This window comes from Pollicipes pollicipes, unplaced genomic scaffold (genome assembly GCF_011947565.3).
Source record: "Pollicipes pollicipes isolate AB1234 unplaced genomic scaffold, Ppol_2.1 Scaffold_4740;HRSCAF=5597_pilon_pilon_pilon, whole genome shotgun sequence".
Lineage (NCBI taxonomy): Eukaryota > Metazoa > Arthropoda > Thecostraca > Pollicipedomorpha > Pollicipedidae > Pollicipes > Pollicipes pollicipes.
In genome coordinates this window covers 22,564,621-22,585,456 of record NW_023596545.1, presented here as the reverse complement: position 1 = coordinate 22,585,456, position 20,836 = coordinate 22,564,621, and the positions used below count along the sequence as shown (strand labels likewise).

Below are 20,836 nucleotides of genomic sequence, written 5' to 3'. Positions count from 1 at the left end.
GGCTAAGTGTGAAACCGGGCGGATTCAGTAACCACGCAACCACGCTCCAAAAGGTCGATTCGCTGCAAAGGGTAATGCAGGAGCGAACAGAAGGCAGGACGAGAGCTTGATAAAGGAGTGGGAGCGACGACCCAGCATGAGTAGACAGGGTGTGCACCTATAGTAGCCCCGAGGTCACATGTCTTCTACCTCCCCCATACCAAAGTTCTGGCACGTAATATTTGCGCGACTTAATATTGACAGACATTTAAAAATAAGAAGGATAAGAATACGCAATATTGTCTAACTACGCAGGGAACTGCACGTGTCTGCTTCGTGCCAAATTCAGTTTCAGTGATAGATTTGAAATTGTGTAGCCTCCAATGTGAAACCCTGTGGCAATGCTGAAGTCAGGAAGGAGCAGTTAGGAGGGCTTTTTAATGAGAGGCGCAGCCAAGGGCACTGACAACACTGCCTAAGCTGGGCACTACCTGAGCTCACAGGCTTTAGCCCCCCCCCCCCCCCGTTCCGTGGGGGTCGCGCGCGGTTTTTTCGGGACCCAGTGAATCCAACTAAATTCTGGTGGTCCTCCACATCACCATCGTAAGTTTTGGCTGCACGTCCTCCCTTACCGTCGCAAATCATGGCTGCACCCCAGTATACAGTCCTTTTGGCTGTGCACTGCTTCAGTTTTTCGTAGGTCTGGCTACTTTGAAGAAGATCGCCACATACGCTTTCTTCGCTGACGGCGACAAGGTGGAACCCATGCTGCTGCATGCAAGGTTGATGCTTTGCGTCCTGGCCACCAGGACGGAAATTACCCCCCTGTTACTTGCCGCACACCGCCGTGTTTTCAATCGCTGACAGGTTACTCTGATGACTGCCAGATCACTAGTTCCAGGACAAACCCTGGCCTCTCCGATAGCCCGACGTATATCGGTGGATTCCCATCTCCAATGCCGGCGACCGCCGGATCTCCAGGGGCCTGCGCGCTGTTGAATCTCCGGTAATAATCCCTGACGGAGACTGCGAGATTCTCGCTGCCTTCGACACTGCCGGATCTTGGCACATACCGTGACGAAGACTACTGAATCGCCGGTGATCTGTCGGTCTGAACTGCCAGACCTCCTGTTCCCGGACAGAAAACGGCGCGGCGACAGCCAGGTCGGCGACGGCGGTCAGTTCAGCAGCGGCCGTCAGGTCACCAGCGGCCTTCAGGTCAGCGGTGATGGTAAGGTCAGCGGCGGCGGTAACGTCAGCGGCGATGGTAAGGTCAGCGGCGACGGTCAGGTCAGCGGCGACGGTCAGGTCAGCGGCAGCGGTCAGGCCGGCGTCGGCGGCTTCCGTGCTGCGTCGCTGACCGGTGACGGGCTCCCGCCCGGACCGGCAGCCGCCAGCCGAGCACGCAGCGTGGCGTTGCGTTCAACACCGCCTGGTCCGCCCCAACATAGCGGCAACACAAATCAAATCCGGACAGGACCCTTGAGGATATATTGAGCGACGTAGATGCTCCACATGCAGCACACAGCCCATCCAGATAAGTGGAGGCGCAGAAAGCAGGCTATTGCGCACCATACGTTAACCGCGGCATAAATAAGTACAGGAGAGCTAGGTTGATCCCGCAGGCACTACCAAGAAAATCCTGGCAAATGTTGTACCACTGCAGTCAGCGACACGACACTGCTATACTGCAGTCAGCGGCATGACACTGTCGCACTGCAGCCCGCGGCATGACACTGTCGCACTGCAGTCAGCGACACGACACTGCTACACTGCAGTCAGCGACACGACACTGCTACACTGCAGTCAGCGACACGACACCGTCATACTGCAGTCAGCGACACGACACTTATACTGCAGTCAGCGACATGACACTGTTATACTGTAGTCAGCCACACGACACTTATACTGCAACCAGCGACACCACACCGTTACACTGCAGTCAGCGACACGACACTGTTATACTGCAGTCAGCGACACGACACTGTTACACTGCAGTCAGCGACATAGCACTGTTACACTGCAGTCAGCGACACGACATTGCTACTCTGCAGTCAGCGACACGACACTGCTACACTGCAGTCAGCGACACGGCACTGTAACTGTATATCGCAGTGCACGAGCCCACCGACAGACACAGAAGCCTGCTCTGTCCAACGAGCAACGAGCTCATCCAACGCAACTGGAAGCACACCTCATAACATGAAGTCTAAAAACTCTCCCAGCTGTGTGACTGTTCCGATATTGCACCCGATCCTCCATCGGTGCAATGGCTATCCATATCATCTCCCAAGGCCTGACGCAAAGACAAGGCTGCAGCGAAGACGATAAGCTCAGACGGGTGGGCGGAGCGGCGCAATAAACGTGGCGCAGATGCGTCGATTCGCTCCCATGCCATCACTTCACATTTTGATCAACCTGTTTCTCAGATAACCTGAAACGCATTCTTCGCGTCTTGCGCGTCGTCTACCCTGACTTGGGAAAGACGGGCGTCGCCAATCCACATATTCATCAGGACCGTAGGCCCCGACAATCCGCCAGCCGTCGTTAAAGCCGCCGTGACCAGCCACCTGGTCAGACGGACCGCGCGCCGCCCCGGCGCCCGCCCCAATCTCAGCGAGACCACGAGCCTCTATCACCGGGCGGCCCTTGACTGTACACCGACACCGGTTCTGCGCCCGCACGAGAGGCTTCTGCGTTCTTCTACAGCGGCGTGGCCTGTCGGCCAGTGTGTTGAGCATGGCACGGCGCGACCACCGGCCGGGTCATCCAGCCGCCGTCCAGGGACGGGAAGGACCAGAACTCCTGCCCTGCAGCCCCGCCCTACCACGCCGCTGAGAGCAGTTAACGGCGCCAACAGCCAGCGGAAGTCGACGCACGTAACACGTATTGCACGTCGAGAAGCAGCCAAGTCGGAGAGTAGCGCCGCCTAACGTAAGAGCCCCGCCTCCAAGCGGCGCTCTCGTCGCACCGGATCCCAGCCCACAGACGGCGCCACCGGAAGACCAGCTCCCGTCCTCCTCAGGTGGTAGGTCGGAGGCCACCAGCCCGCGCCACCGTCGCCTCAGAGTCCGGCCTCCAGGCGGCGCAGGTGCGGCTCCACCTCGCCTGTGTGCAGGTGGAGCGCGAACTCGAGCGCCACCAGAACCCCGAACTCGCAGTTGATGAGGTCGCGCCGGTGGATGCGGAATACCGTCTCGGTGCGCTGTCGCGGGGGGTGGGCGTGGTCAGCTGGCGTCCGCTACGGGCCGGCAGCCAAGGCTGGCCTGCCACTCCGCACACTACACAGCCACACTTGGCCAGCGGCGCCAGGTAAGCGTGCGTCCAGTGGCGCCGATTTATGTACAAATTAGAATTTAATGAGCCAAGTATTTCCGTCGTTTCAAGCAAAATACTTTTCAGTAAATTTTCCGCGTTCAAAATGGAGTTCAGTGGGCGAACACTCGTCACACTGCCCGCACCCACACCTGGGATGCACCTAACCAGCTAGCTGCGGCAGAATAGACAAACAGTTATTCAGCATATAACATGTTCTAACAGCAGGGATATCACCCTGAAAAGCCTCGTCTCGTCCAAAAGCCTCACTCACCTACCACTAGACCCCATCACCGACTAGACGTGACCGGACGCTTGCCCCCCACTATACCCCAACACCCGCCAGATGTCACAGGAACACTTGCCCACCACTGCACCCCGCCACCTGACGGACGCGGCCACACACCTCCATCAGTTGGCTCATGGTGTCTCCCTTGACGTCGTTCATCTTGGCGGCGAGCAGGAGGCAAGCGCCGGCCACCAGCTTGCGGTTGGGCTTGTCGATGAGGCCGCGCAGCGCCAGCTTCTCGAAGTAGACGTGCGCCTGCGCCACGCTCAGCACGTCGATATGGCAGTCGGCGGCGATCCGACGTAGGTCGCGCTTCAGGCTGCAGCGTCCGAACACCGTCCGGTCACGGCTGGCTCCGCGCGGCCCGGCGCCGAGCGTGGCTCGCGACGACGACAGCCAGCCCGGCGGTGGGGTCACGCCACAGGTATTGGGTCGGACTTGGAGCATTCGGCTCCGTTCCACGTGACTTTTTTCACAGCCGAAACGCCGACCGAACAAACAGGGAGATGGCATGCTCTTACTCTGCTCATCCGCGCACTCTGAAGTATAATCACACCACTGATCACAGCGGAAAACGCCCGATACCAACGCAAACAAGACCACGACGCAATACCAGTAAATCACCGCAGCTGGACCGGCCGGCAGCGCCTCCCATCTAAGTGCAGCGCCACAGGGGCCGGTCACCCGTGGGGCCGGGGCCGGGGCCGGGGCCGGGGCGCGGCGCACTCCTCACCTGCGCAGCTTGGAAAGCGTTAGCCGGATGTGTGGGAACTGCTCGCGGAACTGCTCGTTGGTGACCCGCTTCAGGTCGGACGGCTTCATGTAGTCGATGATAGACGACTGCGGACAGCGCGGCGTCAGGGTGTCCAGCAACAGCACCCACGTGGCATGCTTCGGATCAGTCGGCCATACAGCTCAAGGCAGTCGGTTTTTGCACCATCGCCGTGCGACCCAAACAAAGCCAGCTTTCCGCACTGCCAGCGAGTCTGACCCCAGCGTCAGCCCGCCGCGCCGACCCGCGGGCCAGCGCAGGTCACGGCAGGTCACCGGCGGTATCCTGTCTCACGGCTGACCCCAGGTCGCCCTCCCCCGGCTGTACTGACCCGGTACGACCTGAAGGTCAGCACGGTGCGGTGATTCTCGGACTGGGTCTCCGGGTTGTCCAGCAGCAGCGGATCGTACGGAACGCCGCTCGCCTCCTGAGCCGGCTCCTCATCCACCACTGCAACAACAGCGCCGCCGCTGACGCCAGCCAGCAGTCTGGCGCCCGTGTGCCGGCAGCAGCGCGGAGCCAACGCGCCACAGACGTCACTGGGCGCTGATGTAACCCTCACAGAATGGCGGACGTTGTTTTGCCGCCTCGAGACAGCGTCACAACGGGCCGCCCATTGCGGTTCGACCGGTCCACAGGCGGGACAAGCAGTCTTTCCCCTCGGCACGGACGCTGAGCCGACCGTGACCTGCGAGATGCAGCACTGCTGACCTGGGCGAGTGTGCACCACTGACCTGGGAGGAATGGTACCCCCCACCCGGCAGGGGTGGCCTGCATGGGACGGGCATGGCCTACCCAGCCTGTGTGAAGCCGCAGACATGGTATGAGCAGCGGCACTGAGGTCGGGCGACAGGCACACCTGACCTGAGAGGGGACCACATCACTGCACTGAGAGCAGGCCACATTTTTGACCCAGGAGGGACAGCACTATTTGTCCAGGGACGGGATGCACTGCTGATCTGGGAGCAGTGGTTACACTAACCTAGGATGAATGCCACCATACACCAAGCAGGGTCACCACCGCTGACCTGTGAGGAGCGCCGCCTCACTGACCTCTGTCACTGGACCAGCTGGAGGAGGCGGCGCGGCCACCGCTGCTCGGCTCGTGCGACACGCATCGGTTCAGGCTGAGCTGGGCATTGCGCTGGTGGACGACCGCCGCCGCCTCCAGCTCGTTCTCCACCGAGTGGAGCCGGCGCGGCAGGCGGCCGCCGGCGGAGGACGGCAGCAGAAGCTCGCTGTATGAAACCTCCTGACAGTGGGACAGAGTATAGTCACAGCATCTCCTGACAGCAGGACAGAGTATAGTCATAGCACATACTGACAGCGGGGCAGAGTATAGTCACGACACCTAATGACGGCAGGGAAGAGTATAGTCACAGCACCTCCTGACGGCGGGCAGAGTATAGTCACAGCACCTCCTGACGGCGGGCAGAGTATAGTCACAGCACCTCCTGACGGCGGGACAGAGTATAGTCACAGCACCTCCTGACGGCGGGGCAGAGTATAGTCACAGCACCTCCTGACGGCGGGCAGAGTATAGTCACAGCACCTCCTGACGGCGGGCAGGGTATAGTCACAGCACATCCTAACAACGGGGCAGAGGAGTCAGAGCGCTTCCAGGCGGCGGGACAGAGCGTCGTCACAGCACTACCTGACGGCGAGGCAGAGGACCATTAGCGCAGACCGCACCACGTGCGCCTTATACACCAGCAGCACGCCTGCATAGCCTCACCCCCGCTAGCCGGATGTTAATGACAGCGCGTGAGCAATGACCATCTACAGCAGCAGCATGCTCTTCAGCGACGGGCTTGGGCCCCACTGTGCCCGCTCCCGGGGCCCAGCTGCCCCGGCTGACCTGGCCCTCCTGCAGCGGCTCCATGCCCAGCAGCGAGAAGGCGTCCACGCGGTCGGCGATGGTGGAGAGCGGCGCGCGGCTGCCCGAGTTGTAGCGCCTCCGCGAGTTCAGGTCGCCGCGCTCGTGCCTACCGACAGGACGCGGCCCGGTCGGTGTCGCGCCACACAGCCCCGCCGTCGCCCGCTGGCAGAGCCGGCGCCGACCGGGCGGCGGCTCGGGCGCGACGGCCACCATACGTGATGGCTCAGGAGGACGTGCTTGGTGGGATACAGCAGAGAACGATGGACCGATGCCTTCGATCTGTTTCATTTGATGAACTTAACTCAAAAGTAAGTTTCTGGATAGCGGACTCATCAGAGACCGGCGCGCCCATACAGCCATGCTAGTGCCGAGACAGCCCTCTTTCATAGAACGGTTTGCGGAAGGGGGAGTGTCGCGGATGCTATGCGCTCTGCCAAGAGCAGTACAGCTCAGTGAATGGCAGCACCCGCCGCCGAGCGCTGGCTGACTGTCGGACATCGGCATGCCCACCGCAGAGCTACGCGGCGTTTGCCAACTCAGCACGGGCAGCACACAAGAGTCGGCGCCTGCACGGACCACACCCGTCACCCACCGCTCCCGGCGGCCGTGGCGCGTGACGCGGCCCACCGGCAGCGACGAGAGCACCAGCAGCGGCAGCCGCGCGCCGCCCACCAGCACCAGCCGGTCGTCGCCGAAGCAGGCACGGTCGCGCGCCGCCGGCAGGAACCGCACGCCCGGTGCCGACACTTCGGACACGCTGCCGCACAGCTTGTGGCTGCGGACTGGGAGAGGGGAAGAGGGGGGGGGGGGGGCGGACGTCAGACGCTCCGGCCCCGTCTGCGGAGCGGCGCCGAGCGACGGCCTGGCCAGCGGTGGGTCACAGGCGCCGACTGGGCCGTCAACGGCGTCAGCTGGACCAGCGCCGTCACGGCAGCCGCAGACCCGTCCGGCGGGCTGGTAAACCCGGGCCCGACGCCGTCTGAGGCACGACACGGCCACAGCAATGAGACAAGTTCAGCATATGCCGCAGCTGCTTCTTTCAATAAATGACAGTCCAACACCGCTGGCGACAATTCCGAATGAAGCCATCAGTGATACCGCTCCCCATCCCAGAAAAAAAACAGCAATCTGTCAGTGCGGGCGCGGCCGTATGCCCGCTTTTCTGCGACTCGAGAGCAGCCGGGAGCGGCGGCGGGTGTCAGTACTGACCGCTGCCGCAGACGCTCTCGCAGCTGCTGCTGCCGTGGCCGAGCATGTCGTCCAGCAGGCTGCCGATGTTGGCCTGCTGCACCAGCCGGCGCACCCTGCCGTCAGCTTCACTGCCCACCGTCTGACACCTGTGGGGGGTGGGGTGCAGAGAGATCACGGCGACGGGCGGAGGCCGCGGCGACGGCCGAGCCGCGGCCGGGCCAGTGACACCGCAGAGGGGTCAGGGACACTGCCGGGGGACCGGGGCACCACCGGGGGACCAGGGCACCGCCGAAGGGTCGTGGGCAACGCAGAAAGTGTCAGGGGCACCGTGGAGGGGTCAGGGGCGCCGCGGAGGGGTCGTGGGCAACGCAGAAAGTGTCAGGGGCACCGCGGAGTGAGGGGCACCCCGGAAGAACTAGGGGCACCGCGGGAGCAGAGCCGCAAGCCACGGCCGGGACAGCCGCCGCTGCGGTGAAGGCTATGGAGCGCGTGCAGCTTCTGAATAACGGCTACTGCCCGCTGGTCGCACATTCCAGCGATCATTGGTTGTTACATCAGGCAGTCCACAAGGAGCGATGAGCCGTTTCACAAAGTCATGTCGCCTTCCCAAGCAGGGAGCTATTCGTATCCACAATCCAACACGATTTCCATGCAGTTCGATGTACCTGTAAAGATACTCGTCCACCGGTGCCACGCCCCACCTCGATATTACTTAACTATGCATGATCGAATAAAAATAGTCGTGACGATGGGGATGACTTGGAATTTAGGCTCGCGGGCGCTCATACCACTGGTCATGCGGCGTAAGCGAGCGCTGCACTTTCATAGCACAGAGGGCCGCCTTCTGCCGCCGGCGTGAACGGTGCACATGAGTCTGCAGATTCTCCAATCAACAACGTCCGTGTGCCGCAAACACACGAACGGAGTTGTGTCCCTGACAAGCAATACCGCCCGACGAGGCTTCACGACGTCACAGATACCAGATCGGGAGCATTGGGGCCAGCACCGGCTGCTGAGCCTGCTCCAGCCCGCTGGACACAGACGAGCTTCGGAACTCCCCGGCCGCGACGTCCATTGCTGGGTGATGGAGCGCGCCGCGTGGGCCGCACCTGATACCACAGCCGCCGCCAAAATTAGAGCGGGCTTAGTGAAGCATGGAACCGATGATAAACTGACATAGCCGCAGAGTCATTTACGTTCGCTCCATTAGATGATCACAAGACCCAAGTCGCGGTAGATGAGCTTTACCCAATACTGGCGCTGTTTTGACCCCGTCGGGCAACGCAAGTCATCAAGTTCAAGATAAACGTTCCTTGAATAAGGCCGAAACGCTAAATGCAGGTTGAAACGCGCCTGAGATGCTTAACTGTGAAGTTTCTCGCAGATCCATGTTTGAGGTTTGAGAAGGTCAGGAATGTCTGCACGTTGGGTAACGCCCCTGCACGCTATTTTTCTTCTTTCTTTTTTGCGCCATCCCTCCACCATGGTGTTGGTAAAGAGCTTGCCTCAGATTAGCGTGGTCAAACAGCAGAACTAGTAATGTCGAAAGAATATCCCGGAGCTGACTTTACTTGGGTACTGGGAATACTCAGCTATAAGAAAATATTTATCATTCTAACAGATGTCAGATCTGGCAGTTATACGGTATCAATTGTAGACAAAACAAGCGTTGCATGAGACGGACACCATATTCCGCCGCCCCATTAATACTACCAACCCCTAACACCCTGAAAAATGTCACTTGCTGAGCTCGTGCACTATTGCACAGGCTGTCCTCCGCTGAGCTGTTCACACTCTGGCGGCCCCGCAAGCCCCACGCACCCACCCACCTACACTTCCCCATTCCCCTCACACACGCACGCATGCGCGCACGCACGCATCAACGCGCTCTCACCTCTCGCGGTGGTGTCCAGCGACGTCGAAGGTCAGCCTGTCCCGGCTCGGCTCGCTAGCATTGCTCGAGTCGATGCTCTTCTGTCGCTGCAGGCGGCCCACCGACGACGACGGCGGCGGCGGCGGCGGCGGCGGCGGTGGCGCCATCGTCGCCTCGCGCGCCGCCGCGTCTGTGACGTCCCCGTCGCCAGCGCCGTCGGCAGGCTCGTCGGCGACGGCGGCGGCGCGGCGCGCGTTGAGGCCGCTAATCTTTGTGTCGCGGTACGTGCCGTCCAGCGAGATGTTGGAGAGGAACGCGAGCGCGGCCAGCCGGCGCCGCGAGCGGTGGCGCACCGCCCGGCTAGGCGGCGTCATCTCGCCCGCATGCACGGAGCGGCGCGTCGATTACCGACACCTGGCGGCAGCCGCAGGCTCAGCACAGGGACAGGGGGCCGACAGGGGCGGATGTTCCTTGATGGCCTCTTGCCCTGTGTTTGTCACATTTGACTTTGGTGATATGGCCTCTTCCCATGCCTGACTTTCTAGCGTAACCCATCTCCCTGTTATCTCCCAATCCAGAAGCACAACGCATTCTCTCCCGCACGGCAGGTAAGCATCCAAAGGCTCGATAACCAGAGCCAACTGTGACCAGCGAAGAACGGCCAGCCATTAAAACGCTCAAGAATGATGGCAGCATCATCATATTCCCACTGAGAAAGGCAATGTCAAAGAAGTCAACTGCCAAGCGCAGTGCACTCGCAAGCTGAAGAACTTGGTGAGTGACCAGTAACAAAGCAAATTGGAGAAAGGTCCTATGTCAACAACTGAACGGACATTGACCAAGCTGTTACAGAAGAATAAGGATAATCTGGCTGTTCAATACGAGCATCCAAATCAGCCTTGCACACAATGTCATGCTGTAATACTGTAATCACCATTACAGCAAACTGCCACATCATAATACTGTAATCAGTATTACACGAACTGCCACACTGTAATGCCATAATGAGCATTACACAAACTGTGACACTGTAATGCCGTGATCAGCATTACAGCAAACTGCTACACTGTAATCCCATAATAAGCATTACAGCAGACCACCACACCGTAATGCCATAATGAGCATTACACAACCTGTCACACTGTAATGCCGTAATCAGCATTACAGCAAACTGCCACACCGTTATGCCGCAATCAGCATTACACAAACTGCCACACTGTAACGCTGTAATGAGCATTGCACAAACTGTCGTCACACTGTAATGCCGTAATCAGCATTACAGCAAACTGCCACACCGTAATGCCGTACTCGGCATTACAGCAAACTGCCACACAGGGAACAAATATCAAAGCTACGCAAGATCGTTGTACCCCTAGAACGCATTGTCAGCTTCAGGGGTTCAGATTGCCATCCAATCAGGTGCTCCCTGGTCAAGAAAGTGAGCTCTCTATGTCGGAATGCATCACCATTGGTGCTGATAATCCCAGGACTTGTCCGCAACCCCGGGATGACGGGATTTCGAGAAGTTCAATCCCGGAATATACCGAGATCCTGGGATTGAGCACTTCTTTTCTAAACCAGCCGACAATGCAGAGTTTTCCTTAAATGGTCCATCTCTCGTGCATGTTCTGGCCAGAACAGTATCCAGGTCATCGTCTGTTTTCCATACGTAGCAGAAATTCAAGGCCCGAGTTTCTTTCACAGACAGTGCTGTAGACCTGGAGCTCTCACCCTGACCTTCGCCGGTTTCAAAATGAGATGTCTTCCTGAAGAGATAGTCTAGCAACATCCATACCAACATGCTTACTCTTGAGATAGACATAGACTCCTCTTGAGGAACCTCCGGATATTTTCAGCGTTCTTTACATTACGACGCTTCGCTGTGTGTCCCATGAGTGTCGCACACTGCGCTTCCTTTAAATCCCCACTAAATCACATCTTTTTGGCAGCGTTGACATTTAAAGAGATGCACACCATGAGCTCAGAACGCCCCAAAACGCCCGGCTCGCCTCGTCGGTCATTCCGCTACTATGCACAGACAGTAACTGAGCCACAGGACATGTTCGTCCATGCTACGACGGTCGACCTGCCACAACTCAACAGTCGGTATAGCTAGCCATCGGGTCCCCGGCTAATATGGCCTGTTGCGCCGCGTGCGTGAGGAGGCGGCGCGCGAGGAATGAGCACTAGCTCTGAGGCTGACACTGTGCAAAACGATGCCAGGCATGGTTCTTAGTTGCAGAACGCAACTGGCTTTTACGAGAGTTCGCAATGTACGGCGCGAGTTTTGGACTAAAAACCACACGATCTCTTCACTTCATGTGTTAAACAAAGTTAGCTTATATGTTTGTTTGTTTCACATACTACCAGCGATGCTCATTACACAATGCTTAAAATGTGAAAATTGCGTGTGAATTCCGAAACCCCGGCAGCCTCTAATCGCGTGATTCTGGATCAACACAGCTACGGGATCGCTGAATTATCAGTCCAAATCACCGTCCAGGAAGGAAAAGAACTTGACCCACTTTGTCTCATTATCGCAAGTACTAGACAGCATGACGTGGCATAAAAAATGAACGGTTTCGTGGGAATTGTCATGACGAACCTATTCGGGGCAATACTAATACCTGAAGCATTAACCAATGCGTGGAATAGGTTGGAGGACGACGTTAGTCTATTGGAAAACACAAGCAATCCAATTAACATCATGGAGCTACTCACGTTCTCAGTCACCGCAACTACGTTCCAGCTGAACGGGCAACGCTACCAGCGTGCCGACGGAATGACCAGGGGATCCCCTCTGTCTACAGTGATTGACAACATCTGCAGGGCACATTATCAAGACATGGTGATGGAAACTGCACCACTCAAACCATTGGCATCGCTGCGTTACGTCGACGCTTCAGCCGTCCTCTGGCAATACCAGGAAGACATAACGACATTCCTGGACCACAGCAGCTTGCAATCATCTGTCCACTTCACTATGACACATCAGGACAACAGGCTGCTGTTCTCAAACACACAAGTTAAGAGACAGCTAGCCATTAATTTGGGCAACCAGTGAGTCAGAAACCAGCAGTAATTTGTAGCCACCTGAACTTCTGGTCACATCACCTAGACACTGTGAAGAAATGCACTGAAGATCCCTTCAAACACCACACAAAACACAAGTATCAACAAGGATGGTGACACAGCCACAAAGAGAGGGACAAACCCCTGACTGAGACATTCAAAGGGAATGGGATGCAACCAGAAAGAAATATATCCCCTGACTGAGCCATTCCACAGGAATAGATACCTATAAGTGCCAGAAGCCCCAAAAGCTTGCTGAAATTGGAGGGCAGCCAAAGGAAAAATCAGCAGCAACAGTATCATTTCCTAAAAGAGGGGACTGCCAGAGAAGATCAAAAGAATCTGTGGGCAGTTAAACATCAATACAGTCAGGACAGTAGGGTAGCTCAAACTCTGAAGATCCCTTACTGACACCTAAGAAGCATGTGAACAAATACACATACAACATTCATCCAGCAGTGGCAGGTTATACAGAGGGGAAACAAGTCACCCTTTTTTGGTCAGACTGGAACAGCATACACAAGAAACCACCCAAGGTCAGACTCTGAAGTCTGTCACAGCAGAAAATGCAAAATTAGAAAGTGATTGCTGATTGACATCAGATGGGATAGCAATTATTGACAGAGAGCAACACTGCAGAGTCAGATTACACATAAAGCACACATGACATTGGCCAACAAGCCCATCAGAAAATCAATCATGGACATCAGCCTAAAAGTCTGTAAATTCTGCTCACCAAAACATCCCAAACATCCCTGGAATGAAAAGAGGGAATTCTAATGGCCAAAAATATTGTATTTCAATGGCAGCTCAATGGTACATGGCCGGACTTGTAACAAGAAGACCCTAGTTTGAATTCTAGCAATTTCAAAAACATTTGGTTGTGATGCATGCATGGCTGAAAGCTTAACACCACTTAATTCTTCTCAGGACTTAATAAGACCTGGTGATGACTGGAGAATTAACCAGCCAAAACATGACATATATGTATACACCTTAAAGGATGACAGTCTGAATAATCAATCATTTTCTAAGGCAACCCTACCTGGCCCTTATCATTCTGCAAAGCCTTTAACTGCAATGTCAATTATTTATTTTCACATAATGCCTACAAAATATCTCATTTAATGAGCTATCAATCTCTGTTTGGCTCCCTAAAAACCTGTTCAGAAGTTATTACTGACCAACAAAAAATGTTTACAACATTTTTGTGAAGAGTTTATATCCTGCACAGAAGCAGAAATAAAGCTTTTAATTGGTTTTGTCCCCTTGTTTTACTTAAACACAGTATTGAGGTTCTGTGAAAATAAGTCTGAGCATACCCAATAGTGATTTACCTGCCCTCTTTACTTTGACATTCAAAAACCAAAAGGTAGTTTGACAGCAAGCAATGTCTCAGGCAAATCTTTAGATTCAGAAACAGGTATGAATGCATTTGGGTGTAATAAGTTAAATTTTCTTGGCAGGTACTATGAAACATATTTCCCACAGTGGCATCATCAAGTCACCATTATGAAGCAGCAGGCCACCTGGCAAACATTATGATATTGATCAGGGCTGATAATGCTGTGTCTATTGTGTATATGCTCCTTCATCAGCACAAAATTTGGTCATGTAACATAAAATATACATATTTGCTCACAAAAATTTGCTATGAGGTATTATCAATCTTATCCATGTTAAGACTCCACTCACACTCAGTTTGGCATCACAGCATACAAAGACATCATGAAAATGACTGGTCAAACGGTACAGCACAAGCAAAAGGAGCAGTTGTTTCTAGCAATACGGGCCAAGGCCCCATGCTCGGCGACTAGTGCACGCTATCAGGACTCTAAGGAGGGACCACATTACCAGCTGGGCCTCCAAAAAGCGTGAGACTTGCATGCCTTATAATCACATACACAGAGATGTTTATGAAATATTCAACCAGCTCATCATATTTCATTAGATAAATTACCGCCCACCCACCTTGTAAACTTCCTCAATTGATGCAAATACGCCAACTTCTAGAATACTTCACTTTTGACTCTCATGCGGCATTACCGGAGACACCCTTCGCTACCATATTGAAGTTTTACTGCCATCATTTTGAGGTCATTTGCTGGAGACACCAAATTTACAGGGTGTGTTGATTTGTACGTGAACTCACTAAGTCAGAGTTTCAGGTTCCTAGGTTATGACCTTCAGGTCAAAAAGCCCAAACAAGGTCAAGTTCCAGGTTGGCTTCCAAAGTGCCCCCAAGAACCAAGATAACCATTTCTAAGCAAGAGGTAACATTATCATTTAAAGTTAGTGACCTTTTTTCATCTTTTGAATGTCAAGGTGGCCAAAATCATGCAAGATTGTTTTGAATTTTGCCTTTTAATCAGCGACAAAGATTGTGCTACGCAGTATGTTCCAAAAACATCAATGACCTATTCTGACTTCGAAGAACACCATGGAAGATGTATAATGCGGTTCTTGCTATTAATAAACTCGAAATGAGCACCAGAAGCTATCCCATATGGCAAGCCCTAGAGAAACAAAACAGGTTAGCTTTGACCTTGGTCTGACCTTCATGCCTGACCTTAGGTCAATCCAATTTGCTTAATCAATTGTTGTATTGCCTTAAAAAAAACATCTCAGAGATGTATGGTTTCGTCTAACGCTCCATTGTTGGATCAGATTGAAGGAATCCCTAGATATTGCCTTCGCCGAAACCATGGACTGACTTTGACCTGTCATAGGTCAGTGACCTTACAAGGTACTTCTAAATTTTGGATACCAAACGATCTGCTATTCAATTGTTTACAGCTTTGCACAATTTGGCGCGGCTGCGACGCGCCGTTCGGAAAGCATTCTGGCAAAACCTTCGGGGAGGGGTAATTTGACCCCTACCCGAACGCGTGTTAACCGGGGGAAAATTTAACTCAGCGCGGTGATGACAAGAGAAGGAAAATACGCGCCGCAGAGAGATGGAAAGAAGCTTTCCTCGAATACTGATGCCTCTAGGAAAACGCTTCGTTATTTCTACGTTCAATTATGCAGCATTCTACTCAATATCGGAATGTTTCTCAATGTGCAAATCATGAATCGTTAAATCCCATCCATTTCGTTTTTAGAAACATACTGCCTACCATAATTTTTAACGTTTAGTTAAACACAAAACTCAAAGCACTATTGTATGATTTTGGTTACCATGTCCTTCGAAAGATCAAGCAACGACACTGACCTTAAATTGGCATCAGAGGGCGTTCGCTTAAACAGGTATCTGGATTATGGGGGTAGTTTGGACACCAGAGTCTACCAGTTTACCACACCAGTCCCGGAGTTTAACCATCGTTTGACCTTATTCCAAGGGAAGGTTATGACCCGGGAACCTCAAGTTTCGACATTAGTGAATTTACGCACTGTCCAAAACCCCCCGTGAATTTGGCGTATTAGGCTACTGAGTTCCTGATATCTCAGGGTCGTTAAATCGACCCCTCCCTCACCCGAGCGAAGGGTATCCAACATGCCATTCGCGCACATGTCAGCTCAGAGGATGAGATTTCACATTTAAACTGATCCTAGCAAACGCGTCCTATGACAAGCGGTAGCGATTGCAAACACATTAAAACTTGCCCCGGGTGAGGATCGAACTCACGGCCTTCAGATTATGAGACTGACGCGCTGCCTACTGCGCTACCGAGGCCTGTATCATAAAGAACTAGGACTTCAAATACGCCACGCGCCAGCCCAGCGAACGGGTGCCCGGATAGCGATTGGGCGGGGTGGGAAGGACTCTAATGTCTCTTAAGCTATTCTTCCAAACAGACACCATTCGCTAGAGCACATGCCCGGGAGGTGGATTGAGTAACACGCGCTCTGGTGAAGGAAGGGTCAAGTTGAGCCTCTTCCCTGAAATAGCAAAAACTGGGCGAGCTTACAATATTAAACCAACACCATAGCTAGCCTTCCATGTGAGCTTATTTTGCGCTCAATTTGTAGTGCTCTACGTCGAGACCTTCAGGTGAAATGATGTCAGTGTCCAGGTGCATATCGGTGTCCTAACCGACCCATGACATACATATATATATATATATATATATATATATATATATATATATATATATATATATATATGTGTGTGTGTGTGTGTGTGTGTGTGTTACATAACCCTATATGTTATATATATATATATATATATATATATATATATATATATATATATATATATATATACATATAACAGATAGGGTTAAATCATTTTCAAATAACTCGGATAACATCATCCTCAATACGAAACTACATTCAGGTTATTTAAGGTCAGTGAACTCCCCTGACCTTCATGGAGGCAATATGAGATGCATCTTGGCGTCCTTGTGATGCATAAATTGAAACGACGGGTCAATTACCAACCCATCCGGGATGGTTGGTTATTGGTGATGGGATATTGGCGTTGGGGGCCTATTGACATGGGGTATTGGTGCTGATGATTAGTGTTCCGGTCGCACAAATAATAAATTAGGGAATGAGCCAATTTAAAAAAAGCATTAGAAGAAGCATCAGATATGGTGAAATACGCTCGCTTATAACCCTTGGCATACTTTCAAATACAACGGTTGTTCTAAACAACGTAATTTTTCTGTTTGGTAACTATGCTTGTAGATGTACGCATACAAAAATGTAAATGTGCTGCTTAAAGATATTGGGAAAAGCAATGGATATGAAATTGGTCATTTAGAACTATTGGCTCACTTTAAAGTAGAAAAGTCGTCCTAGACAGTGCATTTTTTCGGTTTAGTGGATATACTGCTCAACACGTCATGTTTTGATTATGTCATCTTACCTTACACAACATCGATTGAGAGCCAAATTGATCACCGTTTTATCTGGAAACCGTCGTCACGAACATCAAATCTGAACAACCGGAATTTATTTTCCTTGGCCTTGACCAACGCATGGCTAATAAAATGGCAGTGTTTGAATGACGTTATGGCGTCACGGATGCCTGGGTGGCCTTGAAATAGTCTCCCTGAAATAGCCTGCACATTTCCTCCAGGCGTGTAGCTCAGGGACTAAAGGGGGTGTATGCCTAAACAAGTGCACGGCTGCAAACCACACCGAATGACCTTTGAGATGCCTATTTCAGTGCAAAACCCCTTACACCTGTAAGCATTTCTTGAAAGAAAAGAGCTTTTATGTTCTGACCTGTTCCGACCAGCATTACTTAACTAAAGTCGCTTAAGTAAGTTGCAATCATAATTTGAATCGTCTTGTTGGCTAAGCTACAACCGCAAAGATATGTGGAATCATCCAGCACTCCGTTGTTGCATCAGTTTCGACGGGTGACGGCATACCCCCTAAGCATTCCCTAAGGAGTACCCTCGCTGGCTGCCTTTGTCTGACTTAAACCGACGTAAGGTCAGCGACCTGGACAGCTGCACTGAGATGTTCAAGCCACGTGATCAGTTTTCAATTGCCAATAGCTACGCGAAGTTTGGCGCCGCTACGCCGCAACGTGCGGAGAGCCTCAGGGACTCATTGAACCCCACTAGGTCGAATGTTAATCCTGTATTTTGCAAGATGGGTCACACCCTGGAAAATAATTCAGGCAAATAACCGTGGTTCCTGGCATGCCCTTCAACCACGCGGAATCTTTCAACCTGTTACAGCATATCAGTGACAATTTCACAAAACGTTAATATGGTGTTTTGACACTGAGACAAGTAAAATTAGGATTAAAAATAAGTTCGATGACCTTAATTTAGGTGTTAAGATCAGATCAGTTGGAAATCTACCACCTTCTTGCTTCAGAACTTGCTGATGGCGTAGTTATTGAAGCTTCTTTCGAATTTATGCATTTCAAGGAAGTCAATAGAGAGCTACCTTGGGGTTTTTATGCGGGTTTTACTTGAATATTCCAAATAATCACAGAGGACTTGAGATTATTTTGATCTTGGTAAGATCAGGTTACGCCGCTGACCTGAAATGAACTCCGTGACCCCATGCTGAGGAAAAGCTTTGAGGTCAAAGCTGGTTGCGTGAGGAGGTCTGAGATCAGTCAAGACATTGATACCATTACGAACACTGTTTGACATGATTTCATCTGAAGGTCATGATACAGAAGACTTATAATTAAACACAAAGTGTTTCACATGAAGCCTATATATGGTGTGCATTTTATTTTTAAAGCTCTCATAGTTTTTGCTATTTCACGGAAGGGGCTAAATTACCCTTCCTCCATCACGGCACGTGGTATTGTACCGCTGCCCGGGCTTGTGTTATAGCGAGTGGTGTCTGTTGACGAGAACAAATTGGGAGACACAACGTCATACTCATCCACCCCCTCCCCAAATCGGTATTCGAATACTGTTTCATTGTGCAGGTGCGGGGCGCTGCTGCAGCCCCCCATTTTTATGATACAGGCCTCGGGGCGCGGTAGGCAGCGCGTCAGTCTCATAATCTGAGGACTGTGTGTTCGATCCTCACCCGGGGCATATTTTAAGTTTGTTGCAAATCCTATCGTTTGACAATAGGCGTCAAGTCTAGAGTGTACACCTGTTTAGTGCTAGCGATCACCTGAAGATTGGCACACGCCACATCAGTATGCCACTTGGCACAACAAATCATGTCATATTATCGGACATGTGTTGTGGATATTGGCGTTGAGGATATTTATGTCGTGTTTGAAATTTGACGGGCTGCTTGGAGTTAGCGCCGTATTACATCTCGTGATGTGCTCTTCCCGCAGCTCTAGACTGTATTCTGGGTCTTGTGGGTGTCACAAGCCATCATGGATCGTGGCCCTGACACTTGTCTGCCAGACCATGCCACCGGCGAGTCCATCCCATGGCAGCCTGCCTTTAGCCTTGACGCTGGAGTTCGCCCGCCATGGCAGTCCCACACGCCACGTTCCACCACATGGGCGAGCAGCGACGCGCATGTCCCCCCAGAGATGTAGCTCACCACACCAGGAGGGCCGATTCGCCGTGTCCCGTGTGAGAAGCCGAATCAACCTGCCGAGGACGGCTCGGGAGCGTGGCGAGTCAGCTGCAGGCCGCCTATCACCTCATCCATACCTTGCTCGTCTCATGTCGGGCGAATCTGATTAGTCCGTGTCATATGACTGTTTCGGGCTTCGAAACGCATTTGAAGAATCGTGCCACTTTTTACCACGTGGCCACCCTGAATGCTGCCCTGCACTGGCAACTTTCCGTTGCGTAGGGATGGAATGCGAAGCAAGGTGGAGTGGAACCGAAAAGTAAAATGGCAGCCAATATCAAGCGCACATCAAGGCAACAAGCCAGCGGCGACAAATCTAATCTGGCAGAGAAAATGGCAGACAATGGTGCACTCCACGGTAATTGTCTGCGAGGTAATTGCCTGCGTCTGCGAGACCCACCACCATTATATTATGTTGTGGGCCCACCAATCTTTCAGGTGGTGGCGGTAGCAACTAACAACATGATTGGTCACACCGGTATAGAAAGCAAACAGCTGCGAAAGCGAAAATCATTAAACGTCTTGGATTTTGCTATCAAAAGGCAAAGCAGAGAATCAAGATATGGCCACAGCCTCCCCTCGGCAGCGTCGGACGGCTCAGGATCACTGCCGCCGTGCCTGTCGTTTGGACGTTCCCGGCATGGCACCATGCGACACCGCTACCGGCCGAAGGGAATGATATGTGCGGTTGTCGCCGACCGGTTGGCCCCTTCGCCCGCTCCGGTCAGGTGGTGGGACGGGCTCGCTGGCATCACTGCAGTCACAAGACGACGATATCATCGCCGTGGTCACCAGACATGCAGCGTCGGTCCAGCCAGAGACGTACTGGGATGTGGGCCGGTCACGTGACTTTACTGGCTCGGGACATTCGATTGAATTATGCTGAAGGCAGAAGACAGAAAATTTAGAGAAAGTAACAACTGAACAAAAAAAGTACCAAGTGTTCAGCAATAGAATGTTTTAAAGGCCACTAAACACAGAACACTATTTGTCGCCTAGCGTTGTGATGTAATGAGACGGCGAACGGAATTGGAAAGTAGCATAACGTTGTAACCAATCAAGTTCCCAACGAGTCAGCATTACGGAGGCTGGAGGGAGTGTCATTTCTTGGCACGTAAACACCTGAGTTTCAATAGAATATCGATAGAATCCGCTCCTCGCAAACAATTACCGTCGAGCGCACTATTGTCTGCCATCTTCCCCGCCAGATAAGGTTTATCGCCGCCGGCTTGTTGTGCTGATGTGCGCTTGGTTTTGACTGTAATGTTGCTTTTCGACTCCATTCCACCTTGCATCGTACCGCAACTTTACGCAACCGAAAGTACCAGTGCAGAGCTAGTTGGATTCGCTCAACATGTGTTGGACAAGCTATGGAAGAGCTGATAGGCAGCCTGAAGCAGACTCGCCAAGTTCCTGAGTCGTCCCCGGCTGGTCGGTTCAGCCGCTCGCACGGGACACGGCGACCCGGCCCTCCTAGCACATCGAGCTAAATTTCTA

General features: G+C 52.8%; 1 protein-coding gene and 1 non-coding gene across 2 annotated transcripts; both read right to left on the bottom strand.

Moving 5' to 3' along the window:
• Nucleotides 1-3,043: 3,043 nt before the first annotated feature.
• On the bottom strand, nucleotides 3,044-14,314 carry LOC119098066 (CDK5 and ABL1 enzyme substrate 2). The gene is made up of 11 exons (XM_037220993.1): nucleotides 14,225-14,314; nucleotides 9,320-9,712; nucleotides 7,444-7,571; nucleotides 6,907-7,016; nucleotides 6,827-6,849; nucleotides 6,214-6,340; nucleotides 5,409-5,607; nucleotides 4,687-4,805; nucleotides 4,317-4,423; nucleotides 3,701-3,902; nucleotides 3,044-3,184 (listed from the first exon to the last, which is right to left on the bottom strand). Exons 2-11 carry the CDS (start codon nucleotides 9,670-9,672, stop codon nucleotides 3,044-3,046), a joined length of 1,509 nt encoding a protein of 502 aa, XP_037076888.1. The 5' UTR covers nucleotides 9,673-9,712; nucleotides 14,225-14,314.
• Nucleotides 14,315-15,973: 1,659 nt separating this feature from the next.
• TRNAM-CAU (transfer RNA methionine (anticodon CAU)) lies at nucleotides 15,974-16,046 on the bottom strand. Its single transcript has one exon. It is a non-coding gene; the product is annotated as a tRNA-Met (tRNA).
• Nucleotides 16,047-20,836: the final 4,790 nt, after the last annotated feature.

Coding starts and splice junctions, on each gene's coding strand:
- LOC119098066 (XM_037220993.1), bottom strand. CDS start 9,672: ATGACGCCGCCTAGCCGGGCGGTGCGCCACCGCTCGCGGCGCCGGCTG. Junction 5,608..6,213: donor AGCCGCTGCAGGAGGGCCAG/GTCAGCCGGGGC, acceptor TCCCACTGTCAG/GAGGTTTCATACAGCGAGCT. Junction 4,424..4,686: donor TGACCTTCAGGTCGTACCGG/GTCAGTACAGCC, acceptor CGCTGTCCGCAG/TCGTCTATCATCGACTACAT.